Source organism: Bos javanicus, chromosome 5 (genome assembly GCF_032452875.1).
Source record: "Bos javanicus breed banteng chromosome 5, ARS-OSU_banteng_1.0, whole genome shotgun sequence".
Lineage (NCBI taxonomy): Eukaryota > Metazoa > Chordata > Mammalia > Artiodactyla > Bovidae > Bos > Bos javanicus.
In genome coordinates, this window is record NC_083872.1 from 56,106,286 (window position 1) to 56,130,116 (window position 23,831).

The 23,831-nt window shown below is 52.7% G+C and overlaps 1 protein-coding gene across 3 annotated transcripts; it reads left to right on the forward strand.

Annotated features, from left to right (window-relative positions):
* Positions 1–3,542: 3,542 nt before the first annotated feature.
* Positions 3,543–23,831, forward strand: CTDSP2 (CTD small phosphatase 2). 3 transcript variants are annotated; one of them, XR_009736466.1, is made up of 9 exons: positions 3,798–4,149; positions 17,237–17,385; positions 18,960–18,998; positions 19,439–19,540; positions 20,111–20,167; positions 22,294–22,386; positions 22,509–22,694; positions 22,883–23,152; positions 23,543–23,831. XR_009736466.1 is itself a non-coding variant. In XM_061416704.1 (8 exons), exons 1-8 carry the CDS (start codon positions 4,086–4,088, stop codon positions 23,006–23,008), a joined length of 816 nt encoding a protein of 271 aa, XP_061272688.1. In that variant the 5' UTR covers positions 3,543–4,085; the 3' UTR covers positions 23,009–23,831. The 3 variants fall into 3 exon arrangements, 2 of the variants coding, with proteins under 2 accessions (XP_061272688.1, XP_061272689.1); XM_061416704.1 differs by having other exon boundaries at positions 3,543–4,149; positions 22,883–23,831; XM_061416705.1 differs by lacking the exon at positions 19,439–19,540 and having other exon boundaries at positions 3,795–4,149; positions 22,883–23,831.

Consider the following 23,831-nt stretch of genomic DNA (forward strand, 5'->3'; position numbering starts at 1 on the left):
GGGGAAAGGGGCAGAGTTCTGGAGCAAGTGTGCCCCTCCCATAGAGGAAACTTCTCCAGCGGTTTCCCTTTCCCAACCCTGGCTCAGGAACACCCAGGCCAACCCAAGAAGCCATGGGAGGCAGACAGGGCGGCACTCCTTGGAGCCCCAGCCTCACTACCCGACTCCTTGCACTTGGGGAGTTGGGAGGGGCATTAAGATCCTGTTGCTTCCGGAATGCCTCTCCCTAGCCTTCCGGTGGAAGTAAATTGAGATAAATGGAAGAAACGGGTAGGTGACCTGAGACAGTTCGCAAGCTTTCTCTTGGGAGAATTGTTAGGCCTAGACAGCCCTGGCCTCAGCTAGCATCCTTGAGCCTAATTAAACAGGGCCCACCCAAAGTCACACAGCCAGCAACTGGCCCAAGGCCTAGAGGTAGGTTATGAGACGGTTTGAGGCAAAAGTGAGGCCTCTCACCTCCCCTACACCCTTAACTGTAGGAAAGATGCTCATCATGACCTCAGAGAGCTGTCTGGGTCAGGGACCTGAAATCTGAGGACAGAGCAGTGAGAACCCCATGGCATCAAGAGTCCAGGCCCCTGCCTGTGTTAGGGTCCAGTAAAGCTGCCACTGCGTTTGTAGTTTCTGGAGGCACAAAGGTCCTTACCAGGCCTCTTGGGGACCTTTCCTCATCTAACCTCTCCACCCTGGGTTCTCTTTGCACCGTTGTGCCTCTGGTCTTAGGTCTGTATGTCTTCTTATAAATGAAACTATCTTTGACCTCAGAGCAAGAGGTATTTGAGGGCCATCTACTCTATATCCTTCAGGGACAGCTAGAGCCCTGCACTCAGAAGGCATCCTCAGCACACAGAGATGAAAGCAGTGTGCCTCCAACTGTTGGCCACAACCTGGTAATGGGTCATGAAATCATGACCAGCATCTTAAAAAAAAAAGTAGAATAAATAAAGTATCATAGTGCACATACACAGCAAGGGTAAGTATTATCCCAAGAAGCTTTTGTTTCAGTTATCTCACGGTTCAGAATATGTTTCTTGCTGTGGGTCACTGAACTCCTGGTTCAGAGCACTAGTTAAGACATAGACTCAAACAGCAAATACAGAAAGAAAGGCTGCGGGCAGCCTTTCTGTGTCGGGCACTATGCTAGATCCAAAATGAACAATACAGTTTTAATCCATCTGCTGGTGGGGAAGGCAATAAGCAAACTATCTGCAAGAAATGATGCTAAGTGCTCTGAGAGAGTAGGTAAGAGGCTATAAAGCCCTGGTGTGAAAGTAGGTATCTGGGAGGGTTTCCCAGAGGAGGTGATGCAGTCAGAGTTCTTAATAGGAAAAGACAGTGACAAGAAAAAAAAAAAAAGGAAGGAAGAAAGAAAAAGAAGAAATGGAAAAAACGGTGACTAGATTCTGGTATCTCTTCCATCCTATTGATAGGAAAAGAACGATAAAGTGATAGGTAAAGTGTTAAGATTCAAGTCTTAAAGTCTAAAGACAACTTCTAGGGAGTCACCTGGCAGTCCAGTGGTTAGGACTTGACACTTTCACTGCTCTGGACCCAGGTTCGATCCCTGGTTGGGAAACTAGGATCCTGCAAGCAGCCTGGCCAAAAAAAAAAAAAAAAAAAGACAACTTCTAGTCCTGCCTCCCCTTCTTAACAAACTGTGAGACCTTAGGTGAGTCAGTTAATCTTTCCAGACCCTGTTTCCTTGTCTACAAAATGGGCATATCTGCTCTGTCAATCTCAAAACAGTAAGAGATCAAACATGACAAAAAATGTATGTTAAAGTACTTTGTAAACTATAAAAGGGGGAGGGATTGTCTCCACGGATGAGGAAATGACAGTGTAGAGAGGTGAAGTGTCCTAACACTAGAGAGCAGGAGGAAGGGAGTGTTGGGGGGTAAGGGTGGGCAGGGCAGGTACCCTTCAATCCTCTGTCCTCAGCTTCTGCCTGCACTCCCCCTCCCCTCACTGCAGCTGAATTCCCCACAAGAGGATGGGGGCAGGGCCCCAAAAGGCCCCCTAGCAACCTATTAAAAGATTTGCCTTAAGAATCTTTTAAGGTTTTTATGAACTTTTTCACAATGGTGGGAGGTAAATACATGAGAACTCCTCCCTTTCCCCTTCTTTTAATGAATTAGGATCTACCCAAACTCAGTGTTTAAAGTTACATAAGCATCATTCAGATCTTCTGTACCAGCTTTCACTTTGGAAAAACTGCATTTCCATTAAAAGTGTTATATAAAAACGTTTTATGTATGTATGTGTAGGAACAGAAGGAACAGGTGCACATGAGCACTGTTAAGGCACACAGGCGCTTATGCATCACAAGCTCACCTGTCCTCATGGGGAGCCAGTTTAAGATGTGACCTGCTTGGCAGGCAACCCCCAGTGAGACCTGGTGCATATTGGGCAATGGGAACTACAGCAGGAAGGCCGTCAGCTGCCCCAACCTCCCAGGGGCCAGAGAAATCTTGATCTTCCAGAGAGTTTCTTCCTTGGCAGTGTAAGTTTCATTCATCATAAACTATGGAGGTTGGAAATAGCTCAGAAGTCACTCAGTGCAATCTCACTGGACATCACTCTCCCCAGCCTTGACTTGAACAGCTCCATTCCTCCTAAGGCGCCCATGTCACCTGTGGATAGCTGTAGCTCACTGGAAGAGACATATTGAACTGAAATTTGCCTTTCTGGAGTTTCCACTTCTTGGGAACAAATGTATATCCTTCACCATCTTGAGTCCAGGAGTCACAGCCAGCAGGAAAGTGCCTGGGGCCTAAAACCACGGAGGGAGGGCAGTAAGGGTCCACAGAGCTGAAGCTTTAAGCTTAGAGACTTCTATCCATCTAAATTGAGACTGGTACTGTGGGGGAGGGGGAGGGAAGCGCCCAAGGGTGGATTGAGAGGAGGGGAAGAAGGGAAGAAGCCTTAAATGGGAGTAAGGCTTTGAGCAAAGCATGGCTCCTTAGGTCTCATTTGTAGTGTGGGAGTCAGACCATCCCGAGGTCAGTTCCAGCTCTGATATTCTTAAAGTCCTCGGCCTACTCACACACCACACACACACACACACACGTATCCCTTTCTGGTTTCGGTGGTTGTACTCTTACGTGAAACGAGGGGGCCACAATTCGTGCGCCAAGCAGGAAGTAAAACAACTGCCCGAAACCTCTCTCTCATCCTGGTCCGACCTGACTTATGCTTGGAGGCTTGCTTGGCTACCCGAAGGGCGCAACCATTCCACCGTAAGCGGGTAGAGATACCCAGACAAGAACACCCCGATACAGAGCAAGGAAACGTGAGCTTTGGAGTGTCCTTTTAAGTAGTTGGGAAGGGGGGTGTGGCCGAGGAGACTGGGAGGCCGCAGCCCGACGAGGGGGGAGTGGCCCGGGGCGTGGCCTTAACGTCTGGAATGTTGTTGGGTCCTCGCACCGCATAGTAAGGAGGGGCCCCGCCCCTTTTCTCGGAGAGGGCCAATCGGAATGCCGGAGCGGTTTCAAGTCTCCCCCGCCAGCCAGCCCGCCCGCCACCCCACCCCCCTCGGGGATTCGCTTTTTCCGTAACAAAACTGCAAAGCTCCGGATGTTCCGCAGCCCCGGCGGCTCACAGGTGGAGGGGCCCGGGGCCTAGGACTGTGCTCCGAAGCGGGAAGCGCCTGCAGGCTGTAGAGAGGCCGGGTCCAGAGCCTGGAGGCGCGCGGGGGTGGGCGCTGCAGCCGCGGGTTGTTTATCTGGAGTACGGAGGGGAGGGGGGAGCCTGGAAACCGCCCCGTGTCCCATTTCCTCCTCTTGTTTTCGCTCCGGATTCTCCATGTTGGACCCAAACTGAGGAGCCCGGAGCTGCCGCCGGGGGATCGGGGCTGGGGGCACCCGGGAGAGCCGCTACCCGGGTCGCCCGCTCTCCATACAGGCCGCCTCCCTTCCCGGCTCAGGGAGGGAACAAGAGCCGGGATGTGAACAGCAGTGGGTCGGAGTCTCGGGAGCCGGAGCCTGAGCCGGAGCGGGCCCCCGCCCAGGCCCCCCAGCCCAGCCCAGCCCAGCCTGTGCGCCCGCGCGTCCTCCCGCCCAGCCAGCCCGGGCCCGCGGGATTGTTAGATGGAACACGGCTCCATCATCACCCAGGCGCGGAGGGAAGACGCCCTGGTGCTCACCAAGCAAGGTAGGGGCAGCAACTTCCCAAAACTTTGCGTCGCCCCCGGACGGGGAGAGGGCTAGCACAGCTCCGAACCCGAGTCTCGGCCCCTGACCTCCCAGGGCTCAGAGTGGGCGATTCCAACCGGTTCCCCTACTCCATCCGCCCCTGCGTCCTGGTGCGCACTCAGACCCGGCAGAGGGCTGCGCCGGGGCCCTGGCTCCCTGCGCCCTAGGGGGAGGGGCGTCATCCGCGCAGCTGTCACCCCTTCCTGCACCCCCTCTCCGGGCAGAGAGACTAAGGGGTGAGCTCTCGAAGCGCGAGTCTACTCGCGTCCATCCTCTCCAGAGTTAGGGGGTGGGGTCGTCACTTTTCCCGCACTGGAGCGCGCGGCTGCCCCAGGACTACGACTGGAGAGAGGAGGGGAAAGAGGGGGTCCCGGGCGACCTCGGGCTAGAATGGAGCCGGGACTGGAGTCCAGCACTTCCCAGCCCCACCCCCCAGCCCCTCACCCCCGCCAAAGCTCGGGGTTGCTCAGGCAGCGGGCGGTGACGGCGTCCGGCGGGACTTGGGACCAAGTTCACCGCCCGGAGGCGGGGGCGGCCGCGGTGGGGGAGGGGCTGAGCCCTGGCTGACCGGACCTGGTCCGCCCGCGGCCCTTTGCTGGGCCAGGGACCTCGGCGCGTGGGGCTCTCCCCCGGCGGCCTCCTGCCGCTTTCGCTGAGCAAACAAGCGCGACCCCAAGGCCCGACCGGAGCCCCTCCCTGCCCCGATGCGCTTCCCCCGGGCCGCAGCCACACGCACAGAGCCGCGTTTGTTTAGCCCGAGAACGGTGTCCCTGGTTACATAATTCGCCGGATGGCATCAGACCCGGCGTGTATCTGAATCGCGCTGCGAAAAAGTGCGAGTTCTCGGTGGGCAACGGCTAGCGGCCCCCGCCTTCCTGCGGGTCGCGGGGAGATACGAGGTGGGAGTCTCGGGCTCTCTCTGGGTGTGGGTTTGGGGACTGGAGCTTGATTAGGCCGAGGCCCTTCCTAGGGACGGGGAAGGTGGGGGTCCGACGGTGGGATCTTTGAGTTTGGTCCTGGAGAAGGCCCCGAAACTCTTTCCCCCTCCCCCACGTTCCTCTTCGGGCCTTGAGGAATGTGTCTGGAAGAGCGGACAGAATTTCCGCGGGGAATAAATACTAGAGCCTTTTTTTTTTTTTTTCTGGAGAACTTCCCAAACTGGGGCCACCTGGCCTGGGGAGGCTGGGGAGCTCACGCTCTTGCGACCAAATTCGGAGCGTCCCTGCTCATCCCTCGATCCCCCAGAACAGGGCAAAAAAGGCCCAGTGCCTTGTGAGGGGCCAGCCCTGGGGCCTCGGTGTAGCCCCACAGCTCCCTGTTAGGCAACATTAGTCAGCAGATCACTTATTTCGGGGTTCCTGGTCCCAAGGAGCACCCCCAACTTGCCTAGAGGCTAAAAAGCTGGGCTGGTGGTTTCACCATTCCCTAATTCCCTTGGTGGAATGCTGAGGGGCGGGAGGTAGTGCGTGCTTCCTGCATCTGCTGGCCTTACTTAAATAAACCTTGCCTACTCAGATCCCAAAGCCCCTGACTCCCTGCTCTCCTGGCCACATCACTAACCAGGCTGCAGCTTTACCCCTCCCCTGGCTGCTCAGCTATGCTGAGGGCTGAAGAGGGGAGGCTTTCTGTTTTTATAACTTCACTCCTGACTGTTCCCGCTCTCTTCCCAACCTCATCTGAGAAAAAGTGCTAGCCAAAAATGAAGAAACGTGTGGATGGAGGATTCCAGAGGGGGCAGTGTTGATGAGAAGGGGAAGAATTGCCCTGGACCCACTCTGGTCCTCCCCTCCTGTAGGGGCTCAGGAGGGTGCCCTCCCAGGGAGAGGACCACACCAGGAGTGGGGGAAAGCTGGACTGCTGAAGAGACAGCTTACCAATAAAAGCTGGAAGTTTGATCCACCAGGGCAAGTGGTGAGGAAGAGAATAGATAACAGCAGAAAGCAAGCAGCTGGCTTCTTGACAGTCTTTAGCTGCTGATGTTGGTTGAATTTTTAGAGTTACGATTTTCATTTTTGTGTGTGTGGTTTATCGTTCAAACTTATCCCTGGAGGAATCTGACTCCTCAAGCCGGCAGCTTGGGGGTCTCTCTCCTCCCCTGTAATTTGACTGCATTCCAGAGAAGACATGCTTTCTTCCTGAACTGCTTGGGCAAATGGCAACCAGCAAGCCAACTTTCTGATTCCTTCATCCTTTACAAACAAATCCTGCATCTTAAATTAAAAAAAAAAGTGGGGGTGGGGAGCAGATGTTTTCTCTCTCTTTAAGAGTTTGGCCCTGTCTCCAGTGTTCTGTCTCTACGCTTCTGCCTCCCTTTGGAAAAATGAGGAAGGAGTACTGAGACAATTTATTAATCAGTACATTTCTAGAAAAATACAAATGGCTCCTTGCTTGGGTGGTTTTTTAGTGAAGTTGTTTGCTGGGTGTTTTTTTCCTTCTTCTTTTTTAGCATTCTGCTCTCAGAGCTTTAAGGCTGGCTGGGTGTGTTGATGATTCAAAAGTAATTACAGTAGGGGAAGTAGAACAAAGTTGCTGAAAGCGTTGATGATGAAAGGACCCAAATTGGACCATCTCCCCAGACAGATGGGTGAAATGGCTCGCTGGTCCAGCAAGGCTAGGGCTGTGTGGAGTACCAAAGTGGAAAAGGAAAGTTAGTATCCCTGGTCCAGCAAGGCTAGGGCTGTGTGGAGTACCAAAGTGGAAAAGGAAAGTTAGTATCCCTGGTCCAGCAAGGCTAGGGCTGTGTGGAGTACCAAAGTGGAAAAGGAAAGTTAGTATCACTTTGGTTAGAAAAGCACCATTTGTGGCAGCCATTGAGGATGTCTCCCCATTGCTGGGAGACTGTGCCTTGGGCTTCGAGGTTAGATGGGGAGAAGCCAAGGAAATAGGTTAGCTTATAACCTCCCCGGGTGAAATGTGAGGGTGGGGCAACCTCTTCCAGAGCTTGAGTGACCCACAGCCCTTTTATGGGAGTTGGGATTGCTTCTGTTTTGTTTTGTGGGACCTGACGCCCCTTCTTTTCAGACAGTTGATGGTGATGCTTTGGATTGTCTTCTCACATGTCTTAGCAACAGGTTCTGGTAACTGACCATCCCTAAGAATAGGATCATGGCAGGTTTTTCTAACTCTTCCTTCCTCCCTACAAGGGAGAAATTCTGCCTTATTCGCTCACGTAAAAGTTCAGACACCTTTCACTGTAGTTGTAGCTAGGCCCTTAACTTGAAAAGTTTGGCTTTCGTCCTCAGCTTGCTGGGTGAGCGTCCAGGGTGTGTGTTTATAGCTGGCTCCTCCCGCCCCATGGGTTCCTCTCCCATCCTGGCCCAGCTTCAGCCTTGGCCTCTTTGTGGCCACCAAGCCTCGCTCCTGTGTCTCCTTTGGAGTTGTTGCCCCACCTTGGAGTGGGGTGGGGGCCTGGGTGGTGACTGACACTTGTGTTTGTTCCCTGCCAAAGCAGCCTAAGGGAGCCCTGCTAACTCAGCAACAATGTTTGTAAATGCCCGCCATCCTGGGCTGGGAGTTTGCAGTTCTGCTGCTGAGTCTGACTTGGACAATTTGCGGTGGAGCTGGACTCAGGCATTGCTGTGAAAACCCCTCCAGAGATGGCAGAGGTGGTCGTGTCCCTGACTCCTGTCTCCTCCCTCTCAACTATAGGGGTCTTCAGCTGAATAGAAGAGAGGTCCCTTTTCATCCTCTCAGTGGGACCTTCCAAATCCCTTATGATCACAAACTTTGTTAAAATGGTAAATAGAAGTAAGTTGATGCGCCCAGCTTTTCTGTGGAGTTAATACATGTGTTCATTACTAAGCAAGAGAAAGTATGTATTTATATATAAGTATATGTCCCTTCCCCTTCTCAACTTTTCTTCCTTCTAGCTTTTGGGTAGGTTGAGCTATTGTCTTATAGTCTCATCTTGTCTCTTGGGATGGAGAGGGGGTTGGGGAGGGGAGGGTGGAAGGCAGGGGCAGCAGTTAAATTGTTTGGGAGAATTGCTGGGGAGCAGAATTGGTTGCTTCTGGCCTGGGTGCAGATCCCTGCTTTCCCTGTTTACAGTGAGACTTGACAAATCACTTCTCTGTCCTTAGCAACTTAGTGACTTTTCTGTAAAATGGAAGTATTGGTCTCTATGCATATGTAATCCCTGGTACTTAGTAGATGATTGAAAAATGTTAACATTCTTCTTTTTTAGACAGCTAGACCGCCACTCCAGTGTTCCTCCATTCCCTGAAGGACACAGTACAAGCAGCAAAATAATCATGTGGGTTTTATTGTTAAAGACAGGTGGCTGAGGGTCAGAGGGAACACTAATGTGGGAGCTTAAGCCTTCTGGGAGGATCATAGCCTTGCTGCACAGACCCCCTCTGTGCCCCTTTGACACTGGATGGGATTTTTTGCAAGTAGAGTATGCCTTGGGCCTTTTGCTCTTTTTCTGGAGCCCAGGCATCTGGGGTGGGAGGGGGCCAGGGAGCCACACACCTCCTGTGGAGGGTCCCTGAAGTCTAAATCTTCTGAACAGTTGCTCAGTCCCTCAGAAGTGGGTACAGTGAAGACTTGAGACAACTGTATGCTACGTTCTCACTGTCTGCATTCGCTTTAAGAGTTAAAGAACCCAGTGAGATTCATATATATATACATATATATATATATATATATTTTTTTTTTTTTTTTTAGGAAATTCTGGTAACAAGGAGAGAAAAATAAACTGGGATTTTGAAGAGAAATAGATGTTCCAAAGCTATGTCTTTTTCTGTGTTTTTGGGGTAAACCTTGAGAAAGCACAAACAGCCTTAAAGTGCTTCTCACCCTGTCTCAGGCTGGCCAGCTCAGGAAGCACTGCGTTAACTCACTTGTCCTGGGGACATGGGATTGGGTGTGGCCCTGTCAGGGCTCCCTCCCTCTTCTGTAGAGGAGGAACAGTTCCCAGCTGAGATGCAGATGAGTTTATTACCTTGCACATCTTAGGAATGAACTAGTAGAAATCAAAGTGGAGAAAATGATTTAGCACTGGAAGCCTCTCTGTACCAGAGGCCAAGCAGAACAGAGTATCTTTGTCTGGCCAAGTGCCCAGCCCTTCAGGTCTTGGTGTGCCTGAACCAGGTCTGTTATGGCAGAATGGGTACTCCAGCAAGCACATGGCCTCCTGGGCAGGAGTTACAGGCATGTTCTGTTTTATTCGTCAGCTATTCTAGGGGTTAGCCTTAAACCTGATCTCTCAGCAGACCTGCTGACAGCTCCTTTTCTTTCCCAGGTGATCCTTGTCCTCCTTTCCTACCCTACCCCCTATCCCGAATCAGACTTTGCTCTTACTCCCTTTTTATTCAAAACCTCTTTTCATCTCTTTTGCATCCTGTAGAATTTCTCTTTCCCACCCACATAGATCTCAGGGAACAAATGGGGCCCCAAACCCAATGAGAGCCAAGCAGATTCATGAGAACGCTCAGAGCGTGTACCACAGATGTTCAAAAGTGTCTCCTGGGTCCGCCGAGGGGGCTTAGGCCTCCTTCTCAGGAACAAGGGCCTATAGTAAGAGATGGCAGGCTTGGGTCTTTTGACTCCGTGATAGAATAGAGCAAGTACCCCTAGAAAGGAAAATGAGGCTCTGGGGTGCAAGTCCCCTGAAGCCTGCAGAGACACTGAGGCGATGGGATGTGGTGGGGAAAGGGGCCTTGGGTTCTCTAACTGAATCACCCTCCGCTCCTGGAAGGGTTAGTCAAGGACCACTGGCAGCCTTTAGACATTGGCTCTTAGCCAGGGACACACATCAGACTCTCCTGTGACACTTACTAAAAATACAGCCTCCACCTGGGTCCTACTGAATCAGAGCATGAGCAGGTGGGCCAGGCATACGTGTGTTCCAAGTGCTCCCTGTGAGTCTGACAGGTGTCCCTGGAGAAAAGCCAGGTGAGCGCAGCAGTGGCCCAACTGCCTGTTTAGCCTTGAGCATGAAGAGTCCCTGGAGGGATCCAGTTTTGCTGTTAACCATCCTGTGGCTCCTAAAGGGGGGTCTGAAAGTTTTCTGAGTGTAAATAGAGTCATGGTCCTCGCTCACCAATAATAATCACAGATGATAGTTAGAGAGCACTTACTGTGGGGCAGGAGTGCCCCAGCCTTTATATCTAGTATCTCACTTAAGCCCCACAGTGACCTTGTGAGGTAGGAATGATCCCCTCTGGACAGGTAAGGAAATCCTCTGCCGAGAAACCAAGCACCTTGTCCATAGGAACATAGCCAATTCGGGGCAGCTAGGACTGACTGAGTCAAGCTTAACCCTGACCCACACAGCCTCTTCTCTGCATTGTGCAGGCCACCTCTCAGGGTACCGGTTCAAGCTTCAGGTGACCTGAAGCCACCTTGTAACTGTGCAGCCTGGCCTTTCCTGATTGGCCTTCAAGCAGACAATCCAGAGTGGTTGTGCCTTAGGCAGGCCCACAAGGCTGTTTGAGTGGCTGAGGTGGGGCAGGTGCCAGGTTTCCTCATGTCCAGCTTAGTGCTGTCAGTGGACATACCAAGACTGCTGGTTGGTCCCACGTGCAGCTAGGCTGTGGGGGGAGCGGGTGAGTGACCCTGTAGGTGGGACAGACTCCCTGGCAGGCTCCTTCCCGTTCATTTGCAGGGGCCAGCCACTAGAGGAAGGAAGGAAGGAAATGGTTGGCCACCCTCAATGAGAGAGAGAGAGTGTGTGTGTATGATTGGTTTTTGTGGAGTCTTGGAAAACGCCATTTCCCAAGATTGGCCCTGCCATGACCTCTGTGTGACCTCTGGAATGGGAAGAAACCTGTGGTCTCTTTCAATGTGGCCGTTTTGAGATTGAGACTGAGATAAGGGTATGAAAGTGCTTTGTGCTGAAGGCAAGCAGCTGAATTTACCAGTGTATTACTCCTAAGGACACACCCAGACCACCTTGTAATCCACACAGCTCTGTGAAATAGGTAATGTTAGTCTTCCCATTTTACAGAGGAAGAAACTGAGCCCCAAGGCCACACACCTTGTATGCAGTAGAGCCAAAATTGAAGCCTAAGTCTGTGACACCTGTGTCACCACCCTGTTGTTCACTGGTCAGAGGAGAGATGGTCGAGGTTCCCTTGCTGTATCTTGGGCCTTCCTTCTTTTTCCATCTCACTCTCATGCATGTGTCACCTAGAACAGGCTCCATAGCTGGGGAGAGAGGAGGCACTAAGTTCTTCAGGTCTTCAGCAAACCAGGAATCAGGCAGAGCGCCAAGACAAGGGCTGAAACAGCCACTGAGAGGATGTTTGTGTCCGCTGGCAGGTTTCTTTTAGCCCCTAACCTCCCACAGGGGTTGCTCAGCACCTCCTTAGGGGAAGAGGAAGGCTCAAGGTTGGGGGATGGCTTCCAGTCCCCCACGATGACATCTCTGGCCTAGCAGATGCTGCACACAATGAAACAAGGGCAGGGGCCAGCTTGTGGGTTCTCCTGGGTGGCATCTCATGTCTGTCCCTGCTGCTGTGGTGGGCCATCCGGTCACTTCCTGACATCCACCCAGAGCACCCTGGTATGGGCTGTGTCTCAGCCTGCTCCTGATGCACCTATGAGGAGATGCTCTGGTCCAGGGCCTGTTCTTTCTCCTGGGAACCCCAGCCTGTTTCTAAAATATGTTAGAGCTGCCCGGAAGGGTGTTTTGCCAATAACTCTTATAAAGGCTGACTCTGAAATTGACCCAGTTATCTTGGTCCTGTTTTAGAAGTTGCCAGGAATCCCTTGCTTCCAGGACTGAGTCGTCCTTGACGGAAGGTCCCTGAAGTTGTGGCCCCATGTTGTGATCAGTGACAAGACTGCCAAAGGGGGCCAGGGAAAAGCAGAAGGGGTTGCCGGTGACCGGGTACCCCTCTCCCACCCCACAGTGGCCTGAAGGACCCAGGACTGAAAGAAGTCCTCCTTTCTTAGAAGAGAGGGAGAGGCAGGGAGCCCTTCTGCCCTGACAAGAGCTAATGAAGGCGTCTGTGTAGGCAGGACAGCCCCACTGCTGGCCACAGGGATGGCGCTTGTACAGAACACGCTGGCATAAGCCAAACAGCATGGCTAAAACTTTTTGAAAGTCCATACCGTCAGCTTCACAGCTGCTCTTTGGAACAAGGGGACCTGGCTGAGCTGGGTGAGGCCCCGCCTGCCTTGCCACCTGGAGAGAGCAGTGTCGGCACCGAGGAGCTGGCTGCGCCCTCCCCGAGTTTCCAGTCTTTCCTGTGTGGGGGATGTCGAGGCACCTCTCACCTGGCTCCCCTGCTGACTTGCCTGATGGTCCAAGAGCCCTTCCGTCCACCTGGCGCTTCAATGCCTCTCCTCAGCCAAGGCACGGATGCCCCGTGCTGGGGACCCGGGAGGACTCCGCTCCACGGGGAGCCCCAATCAGATGCGTCTTGGCCTCAGGTCCCAGGCAGCTGGCCAGGAAAGGCCGGAAACGCTCCACACATGCTCCTTCCTCCAAACGCTGAGGGGAGGGAGGCCCCTCTGAGAGGCCATTTTATAGTGATAGCCAGGCGGCATCCTTTGCTGTGGGGGGATAAGAGATGTTGGCGAGAGAAGTACTTTTGAGGGCTGAACCAAGAAAGCATCCTTCTGCATGAATGGGCTTGTTAAAACGCGACAGCCCAAGAGCTTGCCTTCTGCCGAATCCCAGGCGGGTATGTGAGGAGTTCCTTTCCTGGGACACGAAGCTGTGTTGTTGGCAACGGTGATATCTGAGCCTGACCTTCAGAAGGAGGTTAAAAATAGTGTTGTCCTGGCAAAGCCCTTCTCCATCTGTGTGTGTGTGTGTACATGCACACATGTTTGTGCACTAGCTTCTTAAGAGGCAGAGGCAAATAGCATCCCCACCTGGTGCTTCTCTGGGGCAGACATGGTGGACACAAGGGGAGAGGCCATTCTTTGTCTCAAGTGGAATGGCTTCACCTGCTTTCCTGTTACTTGCTGATGCCAGCCAGGGAGTTTGCAACTGGAAAACAACTTTTGTAGTGAACTGAGGAGAAGGTATGGGGTGGTTTTGACTTTTTGAAGCCTGCTCAGGATTGGAGTTCCTCTGGCACCTTTCTTGCTTTCTGTTCTAGAGCTTCAACCGCATGCTGGGGTGGGAGGGCCCATGGGGTTGCCAGGGTGCAGGCGTTTTCTCCTTAGATAACGCGTTAAAACCAGGATGGATTTAGGTTTATTCCACATGGTGCGCCACTGTGCTTGGTAAGTTTTATCTGTCCTTGCAGTCAGGAGTGGTCTTGTTATCGCAGTTAACGGATAAGGAAACTAAGGCTCAAAGAAGGTGTGTGGCTGAGTCGGTAACTGGCAGGGCCTGGACCCCAGCCCTGGTGATCCTGGGGCAGGGAGAGGGGAGGGGGGGCAGTGCCTTCCCCGTTGCCCTTTCTCTTCACATCCTGCCTCAGTAGGAAGCCTGGCAGCAGTGAGTTGAACGGGTGTCTTGGCCTCCCTTTTCTCAGCAACCTGCACACTTTATTCTTAGGCCAGAGGTCCCCCCGTTAGATCAGTGCTGGTCCTTTCTGACATTCAGCCTCAGACCAGAGGTTTGGAAAAGGGGGCGCAGGCGCACATCAGTAATGGAGCTCTATGGTACCCACTGGAGTCCTGCCCTCCCTCACCGGGGAAACCGTATGCTGTGCAATCCTCCCCGGCCTGTACACCTGCTTGTGCCAGGGTTCCTCTCCTGGGGAGGGGGCGCAGTGCTGAGTGCTAGCTGAAAGGAGTCCTGTGACAGGCTCTTTGACACAAGGCTCAGATCCCACCCTGGGTGTTTCCCCTCGCCCTTAAACCCACTCAACACAGTGGATCTCTGACCAGAAGTCCTGGCTCCAGCTTCTCCCCGCCCCCCATTGTCCTCTTGATCTCCCAGAGGTGTCTGCCAGTCAGAGTAGGTGCCAGGCCGGGGTGAGGGTGAAGGGAGCCTTGGAATGGAATCCCAGAGTCTTGTACTGTTTTACCCCTGAACCCCTTTCAGGGACTGCTCAGAAGGGCAGCAAAGAAGGGGGCCAAACCCCAAATTGATCCTTCACCAGCCCAGCCTAAAGAGGAACAGAGCAAACACTTTAAAAGAGATCTTGAGAGTGCCCCACCGCTTCCCACTTGTTGCAGGAATAAATGCTCACGAAGCCTGAGCTGCTGGGGGCCCGACAGAGTAGTTAAGAGCCCTGACTCTGGATTCCGGCAGATCTGGGTTCAAATCTTTGCTATCCTACTCCCTGTGTAACCTCAAGCAGGTTGCTTAACCTCTGTGCTTCAGTTAGCCTTCTATAAAATGGGGGATTAATGCCTAGGGATGGGTTTGTAGTGAGGATTAAATGAAATCATAATGTCAGGTGTCTTATCGTGGGCCTACACATCATTGATGCTCAGTAAACATGACTGAGTTCCAGAAGGACTGAGTGGCTTGTCTCAGGTGCTCAGCTCCTCAGTCTACCCACCTCTCATAAGGGAGCTTGTTTCTAACTCTTCTGGGCCAGTTGCACAGAAGGCTTCCACAGGTCCTGGCTCTGTCGAGCTGACCAAGGCCCTGGAGGCCCCAGAGTCACTCACTCAGCCAGAGTTCTGAGCACCAGCTACTTAGAAGCTGGAGGCCATTGCAGGCTCCGTCAGGAGGCAGCCATGTTAGGGGGAGGCCGAAGAGGCCCTGCTGGATTCTCAGTGGCTTGTTTGTAAAAGTAAGGAGGACAGACAGCCTGGAGAAGGATTGAGGGAAGTGGGGCCCCAGAGGGGGAGGGGTGGGGAGGGGCGTCTGGGGCACTGACCTTGCTCTCGTGGGTCTGGGGTCCCCTCCCAAGGCTCCTCAGCTCTGTGCTCTGCTCCAAGTGCATGCCCTCAGGGTCAAGGCATTTGTGGTCTCTGAGGCCCAGGGGCTGCCTGGTCACATTGTGTTTTTGAGAAGACCCTCATCCCCTGCAGAGTCCGAACCAAGCTGAGGTGGCCCCAGCCCCTCCCCACAAGCTCCCTCTGAGGCTGAAGTGCTCCTGCCTGCTGGGCCTCCCGCAGTGAGAACCAGCGAGGCCTCTCCATGGCCCCAGCCAGCTGCCCCTTTCACCCCCCCTGCCTCCCAGGATTACTCGGCCTTCACAGCGTCTGTCACTAAGATGCTGAGTGCGTTCTTGATGGCTTCTCTTCAGGAAGGGCTTGGGCTGTGTGGCCTTTTAAGAAAGGCTCGGTGCCCAGGTTAAGCCTCTGATTGTGGTTCTGTGTGAAGAAACCATAAGCCAAAGAAAAAGTGATGGTTCAGCTTTGGTCTTAGAGCTTTGTGTCAACGTCTGCTTGAGTCCCTGGGCTTGGTATTGAACGTGGGCCATACAGACAGGTGGAGAAACTGTCCTTTCCCTCTGATTTCTGCATAGATTATTCAGAGTAGGAAAAAGTCCAAGGAACCTCTTACCTTGCGGTCTTTAAGTACTGGTCTCTGCTCACAGGTTTGTCTCCTGGACGCAGGGGCCTTGGGCAAGGTCTCCAATGCAGCTTCTTCCTTCGGACCAGGATCCCCAGTCCCTGGAAATCTTGCTTTTTCCACCAGGGCCAGGAGCTCAAAAGTGATATCCAGGTTTTTAGGCTAATCACTGGGGAAGCCTGAACATGTTCTGAAAGATTGTAAGTGGTCATACCAGTGTCAGGGGATCTGCCTGATCCAGGGAGGGGAGACGGCTAGACTGGACCGACTGGTGCCTGATCTCAGCCTCTCTGTTGAGCCAGAGCTGAGTCAATTGTTCCGGGGCGGTGCTGACTGCCACTTGACTGATGGTCAACAGCCATTTCCTCATCCTTGGTCCCAGGAACAGAGTTTGGTTTTCCCTCCTCTCCAGGGGCTCAGGCAGTCCAGGAACTGGGTGTTAAATGTCTCTTCCATCACTTATATAGGAGTGGCCTCTGAGCAGGTGCAGCATGCCCTCTGAGGACTCAGCCGAGGGAGCTTGGCCTTGCTGGGATGGCGGTTTGGGTACCACCTTGCCTCCCCTTTCCCTTCTTAAACCCAACAGCGCATGGAAGGTTGTCCTCATTACTACATTCTGTTTGTCCCCTACCCTCGCCAGAGATGGAGGTATTTCCGGTGCTTATTTTCCTGCATTAGAGTTTGCCTTAAGCCTTAAAGTGGAGTGGGGACCCAGGAGAGCAGGCCTGTGGCCGAGGACCGTTCTGGCAGCGGTGGTGCAGTGCCACCTCCTGGCCACGGTACACATCCTGACTTCCTACTCTGGCTCCAGTTGCTGGAACAGTTCATCTAAAAATAAAAGGAACTTGAAAAAGATTTTCCAAAGTCTGATTCTGGTTGATCCTGTAACACCTATAGCTTTTTGTATCAGCTTGACCTTTCTGGGGCTGCTTTACCAAGCCTCCAATTAAGATGGCTTTGTATTTCCAAAGCCCAAATTGTCAAGGCAGGACTTAGCAGTTACAGCCTAGAAGCAGGGACCTCAACCCAGAACCCAGCGCTGGATGTATGTGTCCCAAGAGAGTGACCTTCTTGTGGTCTTGGAGGAGAGGGAGTGGTAAGGAAAGTGGCTGGAATGTGGGAAGGGCATGGGGTGTGAACAAAGCATGTAAGTTCTTGAGACTGAAGCTGTTCTGCTTTCTAGTCTGGGCTTAGTGCTGCCAACTGATCGGGCATTGAAGGAAGCTGATCCAGGACAGGACAGGAGTTCTGCTAACTTGAAGGGGTCTAGCTCACTCCCTTCTCTAGAATTGGTAGTCTTCTGGGAACTGGTGATAGGGAGGATTTGGGGTTTTGTGAATTCATCTTGAGGGATCCCTTAGTGTGCTGTTACCAAAGTGGATTCTGTACCTGGCCCCATCTTTCAGTGCCCCTTCCCCCACTGTGCAATTAAGAGCAAGTTTTATGCAGCTCATTTCCCAAACCAGGGACTGGGGATTCCTGTGTTTCTACTTTACAGAGATGATGGAATAAACATGTACATTTCACTGTTGACTGTATTTGGTTGTTCACCTGGCCCGTGCCATGTGCCCCAGTGGAGCTTACAGACTAGAGGGAATACAGCATGGGAAGTGGGCATCTGTGGATGTCCTGTAGCTAATGTCTCTTATCGCTCCCTCCTTTCTAGGCCTGGTGTCCAAGTCCTCTCCTAAGAAGCCGCGTGGCCGTAACATCTTCAAGGCCCTTTTCTGCTGTTTTCGTGCCCAGCATGTTGGCCAGTCAACCTCCTCCACTGAGCTCTCCCCCTACAAGGAGGAAGCCAACACCATTGCTAAGGTAGCTGGATCCAAGGTGGTGTGGTGCCAGCAAGGATGTGACTGCCATGGGCGAGAAAGGGTCAATGTAACCATAGCAGGAGGGCAAGCCAGCCTTGCCTGCGTCAGATCTCTGACCCAGAGGAGGCCCTTCCTCTGTCCTTTCCATCGTGAGCCATCTTCTTCCTGTTGATTCCCATTTGTGGTGTGGGCCACCTGGATGTCCTTGTGGTTTCTGAGGGCCCCTGTAATCCAGATCCTTCCAAGTTCCTGGAACTGTCCAAGGCACTTTGCATATGTTGTCTCATATGACCCATAGCAGCCTTGCAAATAGACTCAAGGATTTCAGCTCACAGACATGAAAACTGAAACCCAGAGGGTATATGTAGCCCTAAAGAGTTATTGGTTGGTAAATAGTAGTATCAAGGTTTGAACTCAGATCTCTCTGGCTGTAAGTCCTGTGACTGTTGTTTTTATTTTTAACTAAGCAAAGATAACCTCCAAGTTATCTTTCAGGGAACTTTCAGGGAACCAAGGAATTGAAAGTCTGTCATATTTCTTGATAACCCCTTGCAGCACTCTGACCTGTACCTATTAGAGACATTTGGAAATATGTAGGGTGTCTTTGATTCTCCTAATTACCAGAAAATACATCTGGCACCTCAGAGGTGGGGACAGAAATTATTCTTTCCCCCTAGGCCATTGGTATTTCTTTCTGAACCACCAAGTTTTAGCTGTCCTTCCTCTCTTTCAAAGCCAGGCTATAGACATGAACTTCACTATCCAAAACAGGGAATGGTTCAGTGAAGTACAAGGTGACAGTATTAACTGAACTGTTAACTTTTACCAAGAGTTCACAACAATGTGGAAGTGTTGAGTTGCAACATTAAGTCAAAAAGCAGAAAGGAAAATTATGTATCATAAGGGGGAAAGACTGCTAAAACAAGCTTGAAGGAAATGCAGTAAAATGCCAACATTGTTTCTCTAAGTGCTTGGATTTTCATTTTTCTTCAGGGTTTCCATTAAGATCACTTATTTGCTACAACCATAACATTTTTATTATTAGCCAAAGGCAGGAAAACGGTTCTGATCTCTGCACTCTATCTCCCTTCACATTTTAGGACCACAGTATGGGTTCACATCGGCTTACTTGTGTTCTGTAGGGGCTCAACGTGTTCACACACACACACACCTGCCATCTATGCCCCCAACGGAGAACATAGGAAAAAGACAGGTTCTCAAAGAAAAGCCTGGTTTCTGGACTAAGCAAGAGGCTAAGCCTCTGTAATAAGGGGTTCTGGTTTGGATTCTGGCTCTGTGCACCTGCATCAGCTGCGTCAGTTCCCTGTTCCTCTGAGAGGCAATGGTAGCCGAGCTCAGGGACGCTGCCTTCTCCATCCTTCATCAGGCCTGGTGCGGAAGGGAGACTTCGGCCCCTTTCCTGCCCAGCTCTGAAGGAAAGTCACTTCTGTTATGTCAGGGTTTTCCAAGGGGCTGGGATCTTAGGGAGAAGATTGCCCTGCAGGGCTGAGTGGGCTTTAGACGGCCAGGAAAGGCATTAGTGGCTGGCACTGACCACCTCCTTTTCTCCCGTAGTCGGATCTGCTCCAGTGTCTCCAGTACCAGTTTTACCAGGTATGTGACTCTGACAGGGCAGGTGCTCAGAAGCCCTGAGACCCAGTGAGCCCTGCTAACCTCATGTGGTGACATCCTGAGTCCTTGTATCTTGCGGGCTAGCTCCCCACCTGGGAAGCTGTTTGTCCCAGACATTTGCTGAAGGCCCACTATGTGCAAGGCATTAGATGGTTGAGGGGACAGCTGGCCTCCACCCTGTGGAGCTGATCACCAGCCCTGGCTCCCTCTCCAGTATCTGGATCACATCACAGTCCCTGGGGAAGGCTGAAGCAGGGAGTTAGTCTCTACTTTTTCTCCTCTTGGTCTTCTAGTGTCACCTCTCTTGGGTTGAAGTGGGGGGCATCTTTCGTCTCCTCAACGGGCCTAGCTCCTCCCAGAGTTCTGTTGAGGGAAAGTAATCTTTCTTGGTGGCAGATTCAGCACCTTGGCTCTGGTTTTAGATTCCAGGGACCTGCTTGCTCCCAGAGGTGACAGAGGAAGATCAAGGAAGAATCTGCGTGGTCATTGACTTGGATGAAACCCTTGTGCATAGCTCCTTTAAGGTAACGTGGCCTCTGGAGCCCTTCCTCACCCATCTGGGGCTGTCCTGGGAACTTGACTCAGGTGCCATGAATTGGCCTAAAGTTGATGCTGGAAGAGTGATTAGAGACAGGAGGGCCGGCCTCTGGGATTTGGCCACACTGGCATCGCAGATACCTGGAGGCCACTCCAGAGAATGTTGAGCGGGAGCTCCTGCTCTCTCTGGTCACTGCCAACAGGCTGCAGCTGCCCCTTGTGGCACAGGAGCCACCAGGGCTCTGTACAGGGCGGGCCCAAAAGAGGGCTACGGGCCACGAGTCAGACTTGGGCCCTGTCCCTGTCTGTCTTATCAGGCCCAGAGACTCTCAGCTCAGGTAGAATTTGCAGGTGGTGGTAGGTAGAGAAAACCAGAAGGGATATTGCAGCCTGTACTGGGGTGAGAGCCACTTAGTGGGGCGGCAGGAGCTTTCTAGAGCCTCTGAGATCTGACCCTCCCTCCTCTTCCCAGGGGACAGGCCTTGGCCAGGACTGGGGTGTGGCTGGTCTTCTTGTCTCTTCTCATGAGCTGACTCATTAACTCCTCTGCCTTTCAGCCAATCAACAACGCTGACTTCATAGTGCCTGTAGAGATCGAAGGGACCACTCACCAGGTAAGTACTTCCAGGCCCAGGGGCCCGGGGTCCTCCGTGCCTCAGGGCTTGTGTTCCATCAGTTGATCCTTTCCTGTAACTTCAGTCTCTCCATTTTTATTGGTACCTTGCACACTCAAGGCTTTCTCATCTTAAAAAATTCAGCCCCCCAGTCGCCTCAAGTTGCCATTTTTATTCTCTTTGCAGCCAAACTTTTTAAAAAACAAGTATTATTTAATAATAGTAATAGCTATCATTTACTTACCTGCCCTGCCCCTACTGAATGTGACCAGCACTGTTAATGCCTTATTACATTTTCTCTGATCTGAAGAGTTGGTGTCTGCCTGTTACAGGCAAGGAAGCCAGTACTGGCTGTTTCCTTTCCTCCCCTGCCCACCCATTCCATCTAGCTGGTGAATTTTCTTCCTTCCCAGCTCAGGCATCTCCTCCTCTGTATCTCTTTATGCAGCTCCATCCCCTTGGGTCCCTACCCTGGATTCAGCCACAATAAATGCTCAATACACATCTATCAAAAAACACTTGATTCTGAGTAAGAGCAGACTCTGGCCCTGTATAACCGTCTCAGTCCAGGGTTAAGGATCGGTGGTGTTGATAGTCAAACAGAAGAGTTACTTGTAGGGAAATGGGGCTTGAGGTTCCCATGGGTGGTCATCACTCTCCTATGTCCATTAAAAGTTCTCTTCATCCCAAGACCCTCCTCGCAGCTGAGGTGCTCCGCCAGGCCTAGCGCCAGATTCTGCATGGCAGCCCTTTACAGTCTGCTTGAGGGCTTCCCTGGTGGCTCAGATGGTAAAGAATCAGCCCACAATGCAGGAGGCCCAGGTTCAACCCATGGGTTGGGAAGATCCTCTGGAGAAGGGAACAGCAACCCACTCCAGTATTCTTGCCTGGAGAATCCCCATGGATAGAGGAGCCTGGTGGGCTGCAAGTCCATGGGGTTGCAAAGAGTCGGACACAACTGAGCAATACACTTGAGTATATAGAGATGTACAAAACTCACAGAGAAGACAAAGGCATATCTTCAGAGAGACAAACAGTGAACTCCTGGCTAACAAGGAGAGATGTGAATAATGGAAAAGGGATGTGATTTAAATGATTTGGCGGTGGGGGTAGTAGTGGGGTGTCTACGTGCAGAAGTTGGGTTTTCAGCAAAGAGTGGTGAGAGGATGCCAAGCTTGATGAGTAACCAGGAAGGAGAGAGGACCTGTTAAAGAAACGGCAAACGAGAGGAGGCCCAGTTGTGGATACCTGGAGCAGAGGGTTCTTGCTGCAGAGCTGGGAGGGGTCTGGTGAGTGATGGCCAGTCCAAGACACCTCCAGGAGGAAGAGTCAGAGGCACATGCTCTTGAGCAGGGAGAGACGGTGGTAAAAAGAACTTTGAAGGGATGGTTCTAGGAGCACCTAAGTAGGCTGGATGGGAGGAGAACACCTGGATGGGGGCAGGGACGTAGCAGACCCATGAGGGACACGCACCCAGGGAAGCTTTCTGGCCATGATGTACAAGGTGATGAAAGGTGACACGAGGGGTGGGTGGCTGGCAGGAGCAAGCACAAATGGGTGGGAGTCACTAGGGCAAGATGCTGCGGGGTGTTGATCTGTGGTCACGGGAGGGGAACAGGCCACTTTTCCCCTGGTGCCTTTCAGAGAAGCTCTGCAAGGGAGGGCTTGAGGTTTTAGGAAAGATCTGCGACCTTGCCTAATGGGGACCTGGACTGACTATCCTGCCAGAACCAAGGATAGGAAACTCCTGCCGAGGCTGTGGCTGGATTCAAGTAATCCAGGATAGGCTGTTTCCATCTGTGAGGCCTATTCTTGATTACTTGTTTCTGGAGGCAGCTGATGGTTCACCGCCGGAAAGAGATGGCTCCTGGGACCTGAGGTGTTTTTGTTTGTTTTTGAGCTGGGTCAAGGTTGAGACCACCGAGCCAGCAGGAGCTTGGTGAGGAGGTGATGCTAGTGCCCCGGTCTGTGGGGCAGAATGCTGCTGTCCGGGTGGCCCAGAGGCGGGGCTGTGGGAGTGTGGACTGAGCCAGTTCTCCCACTTGCGCAAGTGGTGACGGGGCCTGACGCGGCGCAGCTTCCCCCTCACAGGGTCACCTCCAGCAATCTGCTCTGCTTCCCCTCAGGTGTACGTGCTCAAGAGGCCATATGTGGACGAGTTCCTGAGACGGATGGGGGAGCTCTTTGAATGTGTTCTCTTCACTGCTAGCCTGGCCAAGGTATTGGGGGCAGGAGGGGAGCAAAGAACCGGGAGCAGGGGTGGCAGCCCCTTGCGGGTCTGCAGGAGGCCACGGGGAAACTAGGACCGCATCCACACAGAAAGCCTCCTCTCTCCTCCCAGTATGCCGACCCCGTGACGGATCTGCTGGACCGGTGTGGGGTGTTCCGGGCCCGCCTGTTTCGTGAGTCCTGTGTGTTCCACCAGGGCTGCTACGTCAAGGACCTCAGCCGCCTGGGAAGGGACCTAAGGAAAACCCTCATTCTGGACAACTCGCCTGCTTCCTACATCTTCCACCCAGAGAATGCAGTGAGTGTTCCAGACACACCCACACAGCAGGGCGTGGCAGAGTCCCTGTCCTGAGAGCCGGGGGAGGGGGGAGGAGAGGGAGGGTGGTGAGCTGTGGGCTTTACTGGAGGAGCACACCAGCCCAGGTGAATGGCCAAGCTCCAGGGGGCTCCGGGACAGGGAGACTTAGGCCCCCTCTCGCTCCCCAGGTGCCTGTGCAGTCTTGGTTTGACGACATGGCGGACACTGAGTTGCTTAACCTGATCCCGATCTTTGAGGAGCTGAGCGGAGCCGAGGATGTCTACACCAGCCTGGGGCAGCTGCGGGCCCCTTAGCCTTCCCTGCTGCCAAGCCACGGGCATCCCAGTAGGGGGCTTTCCTACACTGTGCCTTTATGATCAGCTTGACAGAGTGGAAGCTGGAGCATCTCACCAAATGAGGCCTGGAAATAGACGTGATTGGAAAGAGCGTTAGGACAGGTTAGATGCCGAGTGGGCAAATATCAGACCAGTGATACCCAGAGCTCCCTGCTCCCTGAGTTGGGTTCCTGAGATGTGAGTGAGAGTCTATGTGCGCGCGCGCGTGTGTGTGTGTGTGTGTGTGTCTTGCCTTGAACTGTGGCCCCAGGATATAAGCGTTTCAGGTTGGGGGAGAAAGTGAAGGATCAAGAGTCTCCTCGAGTTAGTCTGTCTCCTCTCCCTTCACCCTGAGAGCCACCGAGCTCCAGGCATGAAGACTGTTGAAGGCTCCATTGCCAAACCTATGGCCTTTCCTCAGTCTTGTAAGGTTTATGCCAAGGAGAGAGAGGGGTCAGGGGCTGCCTTCCGGTGCCCCAGGCATGCATCTTTCTGAAGCCTTTCTCTTGCCAGCTGCTGCAGACAGAGAAACGACATTTCTGGGAAGATGAAAGCTTGTTTCCAGAACTGGTAGCCCCAGTGGCAAGTCCTGTGGCCCAACAGCTGCCCTTGCCTCCAGCTGAGTGCCTGACTCGGGTCCTGTCTGCATCTCCCCAAGGCCTGGGCACTGGGCCTGCCTTCCTCGCCACCTAGCCATAGTCTTGAACCTGTGGGGAAGGAGGTCTTCTCCCTGCCCTGGAAGAGGACAGATAACTGATTTCCGTTCTTTTGACTCTGTTTTAAAATTCTCTTTCTAAATACA

Excerpts from the sequence above, each read along its gene's own strand:
- CTDSP2 (XM_061416704.1), top strand. The coding sequence starts at position 4,086 with ATGGAACACGGCTCCATCATCACCCAGGCGCGGAGGGAAGACGCCCTG. Across the intron at positions 17,386-18,959 it reads AAGCCAACACCATTGCTAAG|TCGGATCTGCTCCAGTGTCT; the intron begins GTAGCTGGATCC and ends TTTCTCCCGTAG. Across the intron at positions 20,168-22,293 it reads TCGAAGGGACCACTCACCAG|GTGTACGTGCTCAAGAGGCC; the intron begins GTAAGTACTTCC and ends GCTTCCCCTCAG.